Consider the following 17,134-nt stretch of genomic DNA (forward strand, 5'->3'; position numbering starts at 1 on the left):
CTGAACAATATATTCAATCCCGTTTCGTTGTTCCGTTATTTCACCGAGTAATAATTTCCGTTTGTTAGTGCTCATGCGATCTTTACTATCCTTTTTTTTGAGACTTTTGAATTTTCGTACTTCCATTATCTCTAACCTGCTCTGCAAGTCTACCGCGCCAATTTTCTTTTATAATAGAGAGAAAAGTATATGAACCCCTTGGAATGACCCGGTTTTCGGCATTAATTTGTCATAAGATGTGATCTGATCTTCATCTAAGCGACAATTATAGACAAGCCCGATATGCTTAAGCTAATACCACACAAACTATTATCTTGTATCTTTATTGAACACACCTATCAAGCATTCACAGTGTGAGGTGGAAAAAGTAAGTGAACCCTTGGATTTAATAACTGGGTGAACCTCCTTCGGCAGCAGTGACCTCAAACAAGGACTTCCAGTCACCGCAGATGAGAGATTGTGGACCATTCTTGGGATGTCTCTTGAGCTCATTCCACAGCATCTCCAGGGGATGTGTTATGAGGACAGATTGTAGGAGTTGAACCTTCTCTGTTTAATTATACCCCATGTTAACCTTGGAGTAAAATGTTAAAATTCTGAAAGAATGGAGACTGTGACTTTAAAATGAGTTCATCAAGAACACGGGACACTGTTTGAAATGTACCCTTCACAAGTTTCCAACTAACATTATGGTTCTGTGTTGACACATGGAATAAGTGACCAGGTAGTGTGGTGAACAGTAAGGACTTCAAGGATATTCAGAACTCAACATGAAGTTTAGAACAGTTTTGAGAGAAACTGGCCAACAAAGCTCACCAGTCCTATCCACCTAATTTCTCCAATGTTCTAATTAGACTTTGGGAAGAATAAATAATAAGCCCGTCATTCAGTTTCAGATTTTTGCTGTAAACCAAGTGATGAAGTGACTTGACAGGAAGTGAGGTTGTCTTCCTGGAAGCAGTGAATTCTAATTGTGCCAGGCTGTGGAGGAGTCTTGATGTTCTTTGTTGGTTGCAGAAGCGGCGGAGTCGCCACTCTCTGGTGACCAGGAGGTTGAGAGTGTGGCCACACGGGTTCTACTAGAAAATCAGAGCAGCCCACCACAAAGCCCCCCCTGCATTCAGCAGATGGACCAGAATAGTGACATCTCTGAAGGAAATGTAGCTCAGGAAACAGACTGTTCCCCTTCTCTCAGTGGTGAGTGTCCCCATTGACAGGCCGTCGTTCATGTGTCCATTGCCTACTAAAACTCTTGAGTACTTGTTTGCAGATCTCCACTTGGAGTCATTTGGTGAGGGGAAGAAGGAAAATGAGGAAGAGAAGGAGACAGCTAGCTTGAACACTGAAGCTCCATCTTCCTGCTGCTCACCTGAGAGTGAGCCCTCCAGAACCGAGGAAGAGTTGGGGGAGGAGTTAGAGGAGCAGGAGGAAAAGGCCACCAATGAAAACACTGAAAAACCGTCATTTTGCCAGTCACCTCAGTCTGAGCCCAGCGAAAAGGAGGAGGAGGAGGAAGACCAGATAGATAAAGCCACTAATGAAAGCGCTGTTGAGGAGCACTTGGCATGCTGCTCACCCGGACCTGCTCCAACAGATGAAGAAGAGGCTGCCTGTGGAACAGCTGGCGGTAATTGCATGTGTGTGGGTTGGTGTTTATGATGGGGGAGAAAGCAGCCCCCTTGAGGTGTCCACTGACATTATATTTGTGTTTCTGTGTGTCCAGAGCACACCCCAAGGAGAAGGATTGCCACGGAAATGCAGGTCCGCTTCCCTCTGTTGCACGGGTAATATGTTTATTTGTGGGGTAGACACTGGGACTGGTACTTTGCTGGCATGACCTTTGGGAGCCTCGGGACCCAAGTGGATTTGCCCAGTAACTCGCATACATTTGCTCATGAATGCTGGTGTTTGTCTGCAGCTGGAAGAGGGAGATCAGGATCCGGAAGAATAGCACCCGGCTGAAGGGAGAGACTTGGTATTATGCTCCGTGCGGCAAGAGAATGAAGCAGTTCCCAGAAGTCATTAAGGTAAGTTGGGGATCCTCGGACGATGTGCTGCTCTCCCTTGGTCATCCTGCAGGAAGTACGCATGTTCTGCTTGTGTCTTGACAGTACCTCAGCCGACACCAGACACTGCCAGTCAGTAGGGAGCATTTCAGCTTCAGCCCCCGCATGCCAGTTGGAGACTTTTATGAGGAGCGGGAGACCCCCAAGGTTTGTGCCATTTTGTTAGAGGAACCAAAAAAGAAAAAAATACGGACTGACTCTCTTTGTTTTGTTCACCTTCACCTTTTCGATTCTCCCTCACCAGGGACTCCAGTGGTTCATGCTGGCTAATGAGGAGATTCCTTCCATGATTTTGGCAATCACTGGCAAGCGAGGACGCCCCCGAAATCCAGACAAGGAGAAGCCCAAGGCTCGGTCAAGGCCCAAAGGGCGCCAAGGCCCAGGGAGGCCACCAAAGTCTGGAACCATAGGGTTGCTCAGCAAAGCTGATGCTAGACTGTTCAAGAAGCTACAAGCACAAGGTATGGGTATGATAGGGTCTGGCGGGCACTGTAACTTTGCTGCTTTGTCATCTCACTCCCCAGATCCAACTTCCTGAACACTCTTGCAACACCCCAAATTAGGACTTGGTAAAGTTCCCAGCTGGTATCGGTGATCCGTGGAGTTCCATCATCAGTGTTTTTTAAGGTTAGAGCACTTGACAGGTGCAAATGGAGTAGAAAGGTGGAGTCCCGTCCCTTCCTGGGCCAGGTGTTGTATTTAAGGCAGGACTTCTCCCACACGCCCTACCCAATCCTCCTGTTGTCATTCTGACTGCCACCATGGTGGCTCATTAATAAACTCACACAGGAAGTAGGAGCCATGCTGTGAGACATGGAACGCAAACATTTGTTTTGCCTCATATCCTCTACTAGGCAAGAGATTGTGACAGATGGTGGTTCTCAAAATAATCGTGCCACCAGGGCATCATGGAGTCGAACGAGAACTGAGCGCAGGCTTTTTTTTTTTTTTTTCCTCTCTTCAGCTGTCCTTAGTGTTGAAGACAAAGCAAAACTAAGCAAACTGAAAAGGAAAATGAAGCTCAAGGTAAGGTTGTGATGGGTGTCCTCTAAAAACACCAACATGGTGCCCTAAAGCATGCACTCCACAGGGAGTAGGTTTGTGCTGATTGGACCTCTCCTGAAGTTCTGATAGTAACCTTGAATTTATGTTGGACTTTTCTGACAGGCTAGAAATAAGAGGAAAGGGGCCACCAAGGCGAAAGCGCAGTGGCGGCATGTGACGGTAAAGTCGTGTGCAAGGTGGGAATGAAAGGCTGGGCCTAGAGAAGAAACGTGACCCTAACATGGCCATTTGGTTCTACAGGACAATGACAAATTGGATGCTGAAGCAAGGGCGCCACCTGTAAAGAGGCGACAACGACGAAGAAGGAAGGCTGTTAGTACTGTGGAGGAAGAAGAGAGTAACGGCAGTTATAAGGCACTGGAAAAGAAAGCACAGCTGCAGCAACGGCAGGAAGAGCGTAAGCGGCAGCAGCTGATCTTGGAGGAACTGAAGAAACCCACTGAGGACATGTGCATCACTGACCATCAGGTATGCCAGCTAGATGAGCACATGAGCTTTTACATGTTTCAGGTTCACTAACTCGGTCCCTTTCACTGCAGCCCATGCCAGAGTTTTCCCACATTCCTGGTCTGGTTTTGTCAGGACGCGCCTTCTCGGATTGCCTTTTAGCAGTGGAGTTCTTGCACAGCTATGGCAAGGTGTTAGGTTTGGACGTGGCACATGATGTGCCCAACCTGATCACACTGCAGGAGGGCCTGATGAATGTAACAGACAGTCTGGGTAGACTTCTTGACCTTTTGGCCAAACTGCTTCAGGTGGCACTTCGTGACCCTGGACTACCTCAGTATTACCAGGTAGGCCTTGTCTTATGTAGTGCCCTTCCAAGAGAGTCAAGTACGAACTGGTTGCCTTGTACCCAAATATTATGGGCCGCACCCCAGTCACAATTTATCTTCACTTGTTTTCCCTTCAGTCTGTGAAAATCCTAGGAGAGAGAATTGTGGATTTAACATCGAACCGCAGCACCGTGTCAGAGACCCTGCGGATTTTCCTGGAGGTGTATGGGTATGACGCAGACGTTTGTGACCATCTCAGGACACAGCCATTCCAATCTCTTCCTCCAGAGAAGAAGGCCGCTATTTTGGCATTTGTTGTTAATGAACTTAATGGCAGCAATCTGGTCATCAGGTGGGCCAGCAATGCCTTGGATACAGAGTCCCTTTTCCCTGTCCAACCCTTACTGACCGTCCCTCTTGTCGTCTCTACTCTCGCTGTAGTGAAATTGATAAGACGCTGGAGAACATGGCAACTTACCGAAAGAACAAGTGGATCATTGAAGGCAAGTTGCGCAGGTAATAAGCTTATGGCTGCTGCTCACAGATCTCACCGGCTTGGCAGCTCCTGTGACCGTCATCAGTAACAGCCTCTTGTCTGCCTGTAGGCTCAGAATGGCTCTAGCCAAGAGAACCGGCTGCACAGAGCTTCAGGCATCCCTGGAAGATCGACGCCGGAGCACACGCATCACCGAGGACGAGAACGCTGCCTTAGAAGAAGCGGTGCTGTTACGTGAGTGCAGGGGAAGTGGAAGGAAGGAAGAACAAAGTGAGGTGCGTTTAAGAGTGAAAGAGAACGGTCTTGAAATGCAACGATACAAACAAGTGAAGCATCATTTGCTGTTTGGTGCAACCTGCTTCTGTGGTGAAGTTCAAGAGAGTGATCTCCACATATGCGCGCGTTGTGTCTCTTGTTACAGGGTGAGAGCCCCTCGACGGCCAGTATTCCTGAACTGGAGCGTCAGATCGACAAACTCACCAAGGTACCGCTGTCTGTATGCTTGTCACCGAAGCAGCCTCCAGCAGTGGGCTGCCCCGCTTCACCGTCTTTCTTTTTCTCTGCTCTAGCGGCAGATCTTCTTCCGAAAGAAACTGCAGCATAACTCTCAGACCCTGCGTGCCTTGTCCCTGGGCCAGGACAGATACCGCAGACGCTACTGGGTCTTGCCGCATGTCGGTGGTGTCCTTGTTGAAGGATCAGAGGAGACAGCAGGTAAGAGTGACGACGACTGTCCCAACGTTCAGGCTGCTCACCAAGTTCTATAATGCCTGTCACTGCCTGAATGTCTTGCGGCGGTTTGACGATGGCTAAATAAATAAATAATAAAGTATCTATCTATCTATCTAAATAGCCATTCCCCTCAGATTAGTGCCTACCAATTGATCACTTTCATCATCAGTGTAGGGCTCACTGGCACGCTGTTGATCCCCGGGTGTAGAAATTGCTGTAGTCTATTGTCCATGTTAGCAGGGGTGTAAAAGTCAATTTTACTGAGGGCCAAAATTAACCTTTTCTATTCCTGATCTGGACCAGAATGTATTAAAGTACCGCCACTTACATATTCACAACAGGCGAGACACCTGGGTAACTCTCTGCTTATCAGTCTTATAGTCTGCCTTGCATCTCTCTTTTACACTGTGTGCACAATTATTAGGCAAGTTGTATTTTTGGGATTCATTTTAATATGAAACAAATACAGTGCCATCAGTCAATCCAAAATGTTAGTAAACCTGAATATTATGCAAAGGAAATGTGAGTGTGAACATTCTCACGTGTGTGCACAATTATTAGGCAACTACAGTTAGGTCCATAAATATTTGGACAGAGACAACGTTTGTCTAATTTTGGTTCTGTACATCACCACAATGAATTTTAAATGAAACAACTCCGATGCAGTTGAAGTGCAGATTTTCAGCTTTAATTCAGTGGGGTGAACAAAACGATTGCATAAAAATGTGAGGCAACTAAAGCATTTTTTGAACACAATCCCTTCATTTCAGGGGCTCAAAAGTAATTGGACAAATGACTCTTTGGCTATTTCATGGGCAGGTGTGGTCAAGTCCGTCGTTATGACCTTATCAATTAAGCAGATAAAAGGCCTGGAGTTGATTTGAGGTGTGGTGCTTGCATGTGGAAGATTTTGCTGTGAACAGACAACATGCAGTCAAAGGAGCTCTCCATGCAGGTGACAGAAGCCATCGTTAAGCTGCGAAAACAGAAAAAACCCATCTGAGAAATTGCTCCAATATTACGAGGGGCAAAATCTCCAGTTTGGTACATCCTGAGAAAGAAAGCAAGCACTGGTGAACTCAGCAACGCAAAAAGACCTGGATGTCCACGGAACACAACAGTGGTGGATGATCGCAGAATCATTTCCACGGTGAAGAGAAACCCCTTCACAACAGCCAACCAAGTGAACAACACTCTCCAGGGGGTAGGCGGGCTTATTGATATCCAAGTCTACCATAAAGAGAAGACTGCATGAACGTAAATACAGAGGGTGCACTGCAAGGCCTCAGGAATAGAACGGCTAGATTGGACTTTGCTAAAGAGCATCTAAAAAAGCCAGCACAGTTCTGGAAAAACATTCTTTGGACAGATGAAACCAAGATCAACCTCTACCAGAATGATGGCAAGAACAAAGTATGGAGAAGGCGTGGAACAGCTCATTATCCAAAGCATAGCACATCATCTGTAAAACATGGTGGAGGGAGGCAGTGTGATGGCTGCCAGTGGCACTGGGACACTCGTGTTTATTGATGATGTGACACAGGACAGAAGCAGCCGAATGAATTCTGAGGTGTTCAGAGACATACTGTCTGCTCAAATCCAGCTAAATACAGCAGTCAACGTGATTCATGATACAGATGGACAATGACCCAAAACATACAGCCAAAGCAACCCAGGAGTTTATTAAAGCAAAGAAGTGGAAAAGTCTTGAATGGCCAAGTCAGTCACCTGATCTTAACCCAACTGAGCAGGCATTTCACTTGTTGAAGACTAAACTTCAGACAGAAAGGCCCACAAACAAACAGCAACTGAAAGGCCTGGCAGAGCATTAAAAAGGAGGAAACCCAACATCTGGTGATGTCCAGGAGTTCAAGACTTCAGGCTGTCATTGCAAGGAAAGGGTTTTCAACCAAGTATTAGAAATGAACATTTTTTTTCAGTTATTTAATTTGTCCAATTACTTTTGAGCCCCTGAAATGAAGGGATTGTGTTCAAAAATGCTTTAGTTGCCTCACATTTTTATGTAATCATTTTGTTCACCCCACTGAATTAAAGCTGAAAGTCTGCACTTCAACTGCATCGGAGTTGTTTCATTTCAAATTCATTGTGGTAATGTACAGAACCAAAATGAGAAAAAAAGTTGTCACTGTCCAAATATTTATGGACCTAACTGTACTAGTGTGCAGAATTATTATGCAACTAAATCAAAAAGTTATATTTTCCTGATCTCCCTTGTTTATTTTCATCTGTTAAAGTGAGAATAATAAACAAACAACACATAATTTCCAAATAAACATTTCTGGCATGAAAAAAAAAAAAATCAGTGACCAATATAGCGCCCCTTCTTTTCAATAACAGCAATAGATAGATAGATAGATGGATGTGAAAGGCACTCTATAATATAGATAGATAGATAGATAAGATACTTTATTAATCCCAAGAGCAAATTCACATACTCCAGCAAATAAGCCTTCCATTCATGGAATCTGTCAGTTTCTTGATCTGTTGCCGATCAACTTTTCGTGCAGCAGTGACCACAGCTCCCCAGACTCTGTTCGGAGAGGTGGACTGTTTTCCTTCCCAGTAAATCTCCTGTTTAAGAAGGGCCCACAAGTTCTCAATAGGGTTTAGGTCAGCTGAGGAAGGGGGCAATGTCATTATTCTGTCATCTTTAAGGCCTTTACTGGCTAGCCACGCAGTGGAGTACTTGGATGCATGTGATGGAGCATTGTCCTGCATCAAAATCACGGTCCTCTTGAAAGATGCTGACTTTTTCCTGTACCACTGCTTGAAGAAAGTGTCTTCTAAAAACTGGCAGTAGGTTTGGGATTTGAATTTGAGTCCATCTTTAACCCAAAAAGGTCCAACTAGCTCATCTTTAATAATACCAGCCCATACCAGTACCCCACCTCCACCTTGCTGGCGTCTGAGTTGAAGTGGAGCTCTGTGCCCGTTACTGATCCAGCCACAGGCCCATCCATCTGGTCCATCAAGTATCACTCTCATCTCATCAGTCCATAAAACCTTTGAAAAATCTGTCTTCAGATACTCCTTGGCCCAGTCTTGACGTTTGCTTATGTGTCTTGTTGAGTGGTGGTCAGGTTTCAGCTTTCCTTACCTTGGCCATGTCTCTGAGCACTGAACACCTTGAACTTCTGGGCACTACAGGTAGGTTGCAGTTTTGGAATATGACAGCACTAGAAGATAACGGGTCCTTGGTTGCTTCACATTTGATTCTTCTCAAATCTGTGGCAGTTAATTTGTGTCTTTTTTTTTCTCAACACGTTTCTTGCGACCCTGTTGACTATTTGCAACAAAACGCTTGATGGTTCTATGATCAGGCCCCAATATCTTAGCAATTTGGAGAGCGCTGCATCCCTCTGAAAGACGTTTTACAATTTTTGACTTTTCAGAGTCAGTTAAATCTTTTTTTGGCCCATTTTGCCTGAGGAAAAGAAGCTGCCTAATAATTATGCACACCTTGATATAGGGTGTTGTTCTCCTTAGGCCTCACCCTCCCTCATTATACAAGTACACATCACCTGATATGCTTAAATCAAATAGTTTATACAGCTTGGAGATGGAATATGTGCATGAAAATTATGATATGGTCAAAATACTCACTTACGTAATAATTGTGCACACAGTGTATAAGGTTTTTTCTTTTCTCGGACACAGCTGTGGGTCAGGAAAGTTAGCAGCAGTCGCCACTGAACCAAAATAAGCACAGAGTGAAACGACGACGTCAACACGTAAGGCTGAGTGACAGTGGCAATCCAAACACACGTGAGAATCTGCAACTAAAGCAAAGTACATCCGCTTGTCCCTGGCTGATTATTGTGTATCACGAATGGATGGCACTTAACCACATTTAAAAAAAAATAATAAATAAATAAACGTCCGGAAACATGCTGGTAATGGATCACACAGACGACATTTGTCATTGGTCAGAAACGGACTGCAGTGCGGTCACATTGAACATGAGTGGAAGTCCAAATACGCTTTCTATTCATATACAACAATTGAGATGAGCTTTAATGTTAGGTGTAAATGCAGATTTGTATACAGGTACAATCTACAGTTGTAAAGTTTCCATCAACTCGTGTGATGGACATGTACAGTCCTGTGAAAAAGAGTGTGCACCCTCTTACAGTTATATGTACATATCAGGACATAATAAGTCATCTGGTCCTTTGTAGGTTCTGAAAGGATTTAACAACACACAACAGACTCACTGTGTCATCATTTATTTAACAAAAATGGAGAAGCCATGGCCACGTGTGAGAAACCAAGTCCACCCCCTGATTCAGTACCTTGTAGAAGCACCTTTAGGAGTCGTAACTTGAAGTCCTCACTTTCTGCCCGACCCCATTATGGAGGAATTCTGGTCCCCCTCTTCTTTACTATGTTGCTTCAGAGCTCTCTTAAGGCCCCGTCACAGTATTTCAATCAGGTTGAGGTCTGGACTTTGACTGGGCCATTGCAACCCCTTGATTCTTGTCTGTTTTCAGCCATTCTGTTGTAGATGTGCTGGTGTGCCTGTGATCATTGGCCTGTCACATGACCCAATTTTGACCAAACTTCAGCTGTCAGACAGATGGCCTCACATTTGACTCTCAAATACTTTGGTATACAGAGGAGTTGATGGCCGACTCAACGACTGCAAGGTTCTCGGGTCCTGTGGCTCCAAGACAAGCTCAAATCATCAGCCCTCCACCACCGTGCTTCACAGCTGATATGCTGGGTTTGGCTTTCATTAACTCTTTGAGGGCTGAATATTTTTTTAAAAACACCTAGTTTTCTGAAAAGCAATGGCTTCACACACAAACCAACAGTTTGCCAAGAATATGTGGGAGGCTTGTTGCCAGGCCGTCTTCACGTCACTGTTGCAGTACACTGCTATCTGGTTTCTACCTCTTATCATTGTTAAGTAGCAGTCCTCCCTGGCGACCATTGCCATAGGCGTGTCAGCTACCTGAACCTGTTCAGCACCATGAGAAGCTGGGGACCAGTCAGCTGAAGCTGAAACCTCACATTCGTTTCCAGTTGCTTGTATCAAAATCAGCGTCCAACAAGTCATAGTCCAATTCAGAGAGAACAGGCAAAATGTCGTCCACGGAGATCGCTTTGATCTCTTGCCAGATGTCAGCACCATTTTTGCCGTTGTCTGTGCCTCACTACTCACAGAAGTGCAGGAAAGCTCGGTCAAAACCAATGAAGCTAACTTTCCTTCTAGCAACAAGAGTCCAACTAAAACATAACGGTTAGTTTTCACAGTTTACAGTTGATTACCATCGTCAACTCCTCCTTTTCACAAAAGTCGACATCAGCCCTGAAAGAGTTAAAAGTCGCACTGTGCATTGTAGCCAAACATCTCCACTTCGGTCTTGTTTGTCCAAAGGACGTTGTTCCAGAAGTCTTATGGTTTGTTCATGTGCAAATTTGCAAACCTCAGCCATGCTGCCATGTTCTTTTTAGAGAGGAGACCCTTTCTCCTGTCAACCCTTCAAACAAGCCATACTTGTTCAGTCTTTTTCTAATTGTACTGTCATGAACTTTAACATGCAACGTGCAAACTGAGGCCTGCAGAGTCTGAGATGGAGCTCTTGGATTTTTTTGCAGTTTTCTCTGAGCACTGCACAGTCTGACCTTGGGGTGAATTTGCTGGGAAGATTGGCAACTGTCTTGAACGTTTTCCACTTGTGAGTAATCGCTCTCACTGCAGAGTGATGGACTTCAAATTGTTCAGACATGGCCTTATAACCCTTCCCAGATTGATGGCAGCAACAACTGCTTGTCTGAGATTATTGCTGATGTCTTTCCTCCTTGGCACTGTTAACACACACATGAATGCTCCACACCAGCAAACTGACAACACGTGTGCTTTTATCGAGGAGGTCACACTGGCTGATGATCAGTTAACGGAGTGCATTTGATTAGCAGCGCCAGGCTCTCAATTCCTATGGAAGCAGTAAGGGCGGGCTTCATTTTTCACACATTGCTTCTGTATTTTGGCTTAGTTTTTGTTAAATAAGTTTAAATTTATTTGGCCGACGCTGTTATCCACAGTGACTTACAACATTTGAGGTACAGTTGGTTACATTTCTTTTTAATTTTTCCAATTTTTATGAAGTGACATGCTCAGGGTCACACATGTCAATGGTGGGATTCGAACCCACAAACTTGTCCTCACAGGTGGCGCAGTGGTAGTGCTGCTGCTTTGCAGTAAGGAGACTGTGGAAGATTGTGGGTTCGCTTCCTGGTTCCTCCCTGTGTGGATAGCACTTTGAGTACTGAGAGAAGCGCTATATAAATGTAATGAATGAATTATTAACCTTAACCACTCACTGTGCCACTCTGCTTGTAAATAAATGAAGACATGGTGGAATATGTCATGTTTTCTTGTTTGTCTGAGGTTGTATTCACCTCGTTTTAAGACCTGCTAAGGACCAGATAACTTTTTATGATTTTATCAAGTGTGAAAATTGAAAGGGGGGTATTTTCTTTTTCACGTGACTGTATGCCAGGGCTGTATTGAGCTTTCAATGATTTCTACACCGGTTCTTTTTCTGATCACATGGTTACTGAAAACACCTTCTGGTGGGGGGGAAAGATTTTTGATGAAATGAGACAGAGATTGAGTTGACCAGAAGTATGTTTGGAAGAGAAAAGATGAGGCATTCAACTCTTAAGAACAAAGTCAGTACAATATGAAAAGAGGATTACCTCAGAATTCCTGAACAAATGCTAAAACCATCAGCAAGAATGGCGGAGTGGTGGCTCTGAGGCTAAGGATCTGTGCTGGTATCCTGAAGGTTGCCGGTTCGAATCCCCGTCACTGCCAAAAAGAGATCCTGGGCCCTTGAGCAAGACCCTTAACCTCTAATTGCTCCAGGGGTGCTGCTGTACAATGGCTGACCTTGCGCTCTGACCCGAAAACGAACAAATTCCTAATACAAGACATTGTATAAGGTGAAATAAAGAACAACAAAAAAAAATGTTCCAACCGATCAATAACCCTTGGTGTCCATCAGACCAGGTTTCATAATGGCTAAACCAGGGTAGCAATAAGCGTTTGGAATGGCCTTCCCAAAGTCCTAATCTCAATCCATTTGAAATTGTGTGAACCGTGTTAGGAAAACAACAAATTTGTCTGAACTCTGATAAGAAGACTGGCGACATATCTAACCAGCTAGAACCATGCCATTGAGGTGCTATATGTGCCAAGGGTTGTGTGGTATGCAGTCCCCAAGAACCCAATTTTTACAACGCTACATTACCAGCATTTCATTCATGTCGGTGCTGGAACTAAAGTGTAGTTTTCAAACACCACTCGCTCAGTTGTTCATTAGTGCATTCAGAAGTCCAAATCGGGGAATTCTGCACCCTGCCCTTCGCTTTATGCTTCGCTGGAATCACCAAGAGGTCCATTGGCTAATAAACACACATCGGAGTCGTTTCGATTTGCATAGTGCGACGCAGCATGGAAGCACACATTTGTGCAGCGGAGCAAGGAGCCGTGCGTGTTTATGGGCCTGGGGAATGAAGCAGCTGTGAGGCTGGTGGGGGCGAGTAGGGGTGGTCCTGTGTCAGTGCCAAGGTCTGAAAGCAAATGTTTAGTGCTGATCCAGTACTCTGTGATGTTTCAGGAAACTCAAATTTAAATTTGTTTGCTAAATTTGATTTTTTTTTCTTCTAATAGACTAGGGCAGGGGTGGCAAACTCGAGGCCTGGAGGGCCGCAGTGGCTGCAGGTTTCCATTCTTAACATCTTCTTAATTAGTGACCAGTTTTAATTAACTTGACTCGGGCCCCATAGTTGTTTTTTTTCTTTAATTAGCAGCTAAACAATAATGAGACACAAAACAAGCCACCACATGACCAGCTCCCCTGTGCCCATCACACAATATCTGAAATTAAAGAGAGGTGATGGTCTCGGTAAGGTTGATCTCTCAGGTCACGAAAACGTTTTGACGGTGCTCTTAGAAAGAACAGAAAAACAACAGTTTTCGAAATGTCTGCTGTGGCAGAATGAGAGCAGCAACAAGCCATGGAATTAAATCTTCTTCTTCTTTCGGCTGCTCCCGTTAGGGGTTGCTACAGTGGATCATCTTCTTCCATATCTTTCTGTCCTCTGCATCTTGTTCTGTTACACCCATCACCTGACCTACATGTCCTCTCTCACCACATCCATAAACTTTCTCTTAGGTTTTCCTCTTCCCTGGCAGCTCTATCCTTAGCATCCTTCTCCCAATATACCCCTCATCTCTCCTCTTCACATGTCCAAACCAGCGCAATCTCGCCTCTCTGACTTTGTCTCCCAACAGTCCAACTTGAGCTGACCCTCTAATGTCCTCATTTCTAATCCTGTCCATCCTCGTCACACCCAATGCCAATGTTAACATCTTTAACTCTGCCACCTCCAGCTCTGTCTCCTGTGCCACCGTCTCCAGCCCATATAACATAGCTGGTCTCACTACTGTCCTGTAGACCTTCTCTTTCACTCTTGCTGATACCCGTCTGTCACAAATCACTGCTGACACTCTTCATCACCCTTTCCACCCTGCCTGCACTCTCTTGTTCGCCTCTCTTCCACAATCCCCATTACTCTGTACTGTGTGTAATATGAAAAACACAAAGGGTGTCTCTAAGAAAACTCAGTCATAACGTTCTTTATGGATGACACTGCAGTTGTGACCCGCTGGGCTGGCTACTGTGAGTAGTTGTTCAAAGCTGATTCTCCGGTGAGGACGTTGGATATCTCGGGGTCCTCCAATTAGCTGTGAACCCCCCAGTCTCACTGAGATGGCACAGGTGGTGAACCAGCTGAGGGGGGGGAAAGGCTGCAGGGTGTGGAACTTCTCCAAGCTGGTGGTAAGGCTGTCCTCCTGGCATTGCAAGCTATCTTTGCTTCCATTTGGGAGACTGGCATCATCCCAACTGACTGGAAAACGGGACTTGTCGTCTCTATCTGGAAAGGGAAGGGTGATCGCCTGGATTGTGGCAACTACAGGGGGATAACACTGCTCTGGGTGCCAGGTAAGGTCCTTGCTAGGGTCGTCTTCAATAGGATCCGTGATCACTTACTGACCTACCAGCAACCAGAACAGTCTGGTTTTACGCCTAAGAAGTCCACCATGGACTGCATCCTGGCACTGAGGGTTCTCATGGAGCGCAAACGCGAATATCGGCAGAGTTTCTTTGCAGCCTTTGTCGATTTTCGCATGACGTTCGACTCAGTTGATCGAGCTGCCCTGTGGGACATCCTGAGGGTTTGCGGACCCCCACGAGGTTGCTGGATATCATGGCCTGCCGGCCTGTACACTGGTACTGTGAGTGCTGTGCAGAGTGGAGGCAGATCCTCTGTGTTTTTCCCAGTTGATTCTGGGGTTCGTCAATGGTGTGTTCTGCTCCTACTCTGTTCAATGCTTGTATGGACTGGGTGGTGGGCAAGGTCATGGGGTCCAGTAGCTGTGGGGCATCTGTTGCTGGAGAGATTCACGGATCTTGACTTTGCTGACGATGCTATGATCTTCGCGGAGTCAATGGAGGCTCTGATCGGGGGTCTCGAGAGACTGAGTGAGGAGTCTTGAGTGTCTGGGCTTGTGAGGGTCCTGATAAAAACCAACATCAGGCCTTTAATGATCTTGTGGGCACGGCCATCAGCAGTGTGTCTGTCTGCAGAGAGAGTGTCGACCCCTGCGAGAGGTTTACTTACCTCGGCAGTGACAGTCATGTGACTCTGATGACACTTCCTATGAAGTCCGTAGACAGATTGGAAGGGCATGGGGGGTCATGAGGTCACAAAGGGGTGTGTGGCGCTCCTGATATCTTATGCAAAAGGATGATGGTCCAAGTCTTTAGAGTCCTGGTGCTTCCTGTTTGTGAGACATGGACGCTATCCAGTGACCTGAGATGAAGACTGGACTCCTTCATCACTGTGTCTCTTTGGAGAATCCTTGGGTACCGTTGATTTGACTTTGTGTTGCTCATGGAGTCCCGAATGTGGCACATGACCTGCATTGTGAGGGAGCGTCAGTTACGGCACTACGGCCATGTGGCACCATTACCCGAGGGTTGACTTCCGGTTTGAGTGAACGCTGGCAGGACTGGTCGCCGGTAACTAGACTATTGATTTTGAAGGTATTTTTTGCCATTTTTGTTGACATCTCTGCGTGGCTGTATATGCTGTGTATGCATTTAGCTTCAGCCTAACCCCCCCCGTTTCATTTGAAACTTACCGGTTTGTTCTCTGGACGCCTGAGCTGCCTGTGTCCTCCTCGCCTACAATGTGGACTGGTAGGATATTCGCCTGGTTAATGTTTGTTTGGAGTCTTCTGTCACTCATTATCCAACCTGCGGCTGGCCTCCTCCAGTACCCAGCTGCTGAGCTTCTTCGACTGCGTCTTCTCCAGTCTGTGCCTCTGCTGTCGGTGCTGTATTTCGACCCGGATGTCATACTTCTCCCTCGTCGGAGATACATCCATCGTGGGTCCTGCTGGATATTCCGAACGGATGCCTTGAAAGGAATTAACTCTTTCTGGTCTGATTTTCGGCACCCTCCACATAACACAGATAGGAACGCTGACCATAGCGTGTTGGCCAGCTTAGCTCGGTCGACTTAACACCACTGTGAAATGCAACAGCAACATTGTCAGCTTTGGTCTACTGAACATCCGCTCACTCACGAGCAAGGGACATCTCATTCAGGATCTCCTCATTGACTGTAAGTTTGACTTTCTCTGTTTAAGTGAGACTTGGCAGCAACCTCAAGACAACTTAATGAATGCACCCCCCGGGGTTTGTTTACACTTGTCAACCCCGTGCCTCTGGCCGTGGAGGAGGTGTCGTGATAATTTATCGCGAGAAGTGGAAAGTCCTGCCGTTGCTTGCTCCTGCTGTTAGCTCTTTTGAATCAACTGTGTGTCAGTTGTCTGGGCCAGTCCCTACCATCATTGCAACTGTTTACTGTCCTCTTAAATCAAACAATGATTTTTTGAACGATCTTGCTACCTTCCTTACCCATTTATCTGTAATTACTCCAAATATAATTCTGCTGGGGGATTTCAATATACATCTGGACAATATCAATATCCCTCTCACTAGATACTTTTTATCTTGCCTGGAGAGTTTTGGATACCAGCAGTACACTGATGTTCCTACTCATTGTAAAGGACATATCTTGGACCTGATCTGCTGCTCTGGTGTTGTTCCTTTTGATCTCACAGCAGATGAACTCACTATAACTGATTATTTTCCCTTTTCATTCAATGCCAAACTTACCTTTTCTGTTCCTAAGCTTCCACATCTCATAGCCTTTCGCAACATTAAGAATATTAACTTGAATTTTCTGTCTTCTAGAATTGATTCCCAAATGGACTTTTATAATTTATCCACTCCCATAGAACTGGTCTCATATTATAACACCTGTCTTAATGATATTCTTAATTCTCTTGCTAAAAACCCGTTCCGTTTCTTTTTCTTTTTCTGCCCCCTGGTTTACGCCTGAACTTCGGCTTCTGAAAGCTAAGGGCAGGCAACTTGAAAGGTTATATAAAAAAATCTGGACTCTTTGTCCACAAAGAGATGTATAAAAATCATCTTCTCTATTATAAGGATTGTATAGCTCAAACCAAGTCTAATTATTACACTCAGTTAATTACTTGTAATACAGGTAACACCAAGACTTTGTTTTCTTTACTTAATAATGTTACACAACCTCCAGACTCTTTACCATCTCACCTTTACTCAACTGCTTTCTGTAATTCTCTTATGTCTTTTTTCAATGAGAAAATCCAAAAGATACATCAGCACCTTGGTCCAGATCCTCTCTATATTCCTTCTGAACTACACTCGCCTATTCACTCTTTCTCTTCTTTCCAGCTTCCCACTTCCTCTGAAATCTCAGATCTCATCTGCAAATCCAAGTCATCTACTTGTCAGCTGGACCCCCTGCCCACAGTTCTGGTTAAAGCCTGCCTCCCCTCTCTAGTCCCTCTC

General features: G+C 45.3%; 1 protein-coding gene across 1 annotated transcript in view; it reads left to right on the plus strand.

Moving 5' to 3' along the window:
- Window positions 1-17,134, plus strand: part of baz2a (bromodomain adjacent to zinc finger domain, 2A) — a 62,131-nt gene that overhangs the window by 39,067 nt on the left and 5,930 nt on the right. Inside the window, exons 5-19 of the mRNA XM_028798702.2 lie at window positions 1,018-1,197; window positions 1,271-1,627; window positions 1,724-1,784; window positions 1,919-2,027; window positions 2,112-2,213; window positions 2,311-2,527; window positions 3,031-3,092; window positions 3,234-3,290; window positions 3,372-3,599; window positions 3,671-3,925; window positions 4,045-4,259; window positions 4,349-4,423; window positions 4,513-4,678; window positions 4,825-4,887; window positions 4,973-5,117. Of these exons, the coding sequence (XP_028654535.1) occupies window positions 1,018-1,197; window positions 1,271-1,627; window positions 1,724-1,784; window positions 1,919-2,027; window positions 2,112-2,213; window positions 2,311-2,527; window positions 3,031-3,092; window positions 3,234-3,290; window positions 3,372-3,599; window positions 3,671-3,925; window positions 4,045-4,259; window positions 4,349-4,423; window positions 4,513-4,678; window positions 4,825-4,887; window positions 4,973-5,117 (2,292 nt within the window). The remainder of the gene's footprint in view (window positions 1-1,017; window positions 1,198-1,270; window positions 1,628-1,723; window positions 1,785-1,918; window positions 2,028-2,111; window positions 2,214-2,310; window positions 2,528-3,030; window positions 3,093-3,233; window positions 3,291-3,371; window positions 3,600-3,670; window positions 3,926-4,044; window positions 4,260-4,348; window positions 4,424-4,512; window positions 4,679-4,824; window positions 4,888-4,972; window positions 5,118-17,134) is intronic.

The sequence above is a fragment of the Erpetoichthys calabaricus genome, chromosome 3 (assembly GCF_900747795.2).
Source record: "Erpetoichthys calabaricus chromosome 3, fErpCal1.3, whole genome shotgun sequence".
Lineage (NCBI taxonomy): Eukaryota > Metazoa > Chordata > Cladistia > Polypteriformes > Polypteridae > Erpetoichthys > Erpetoichthys calabaricus.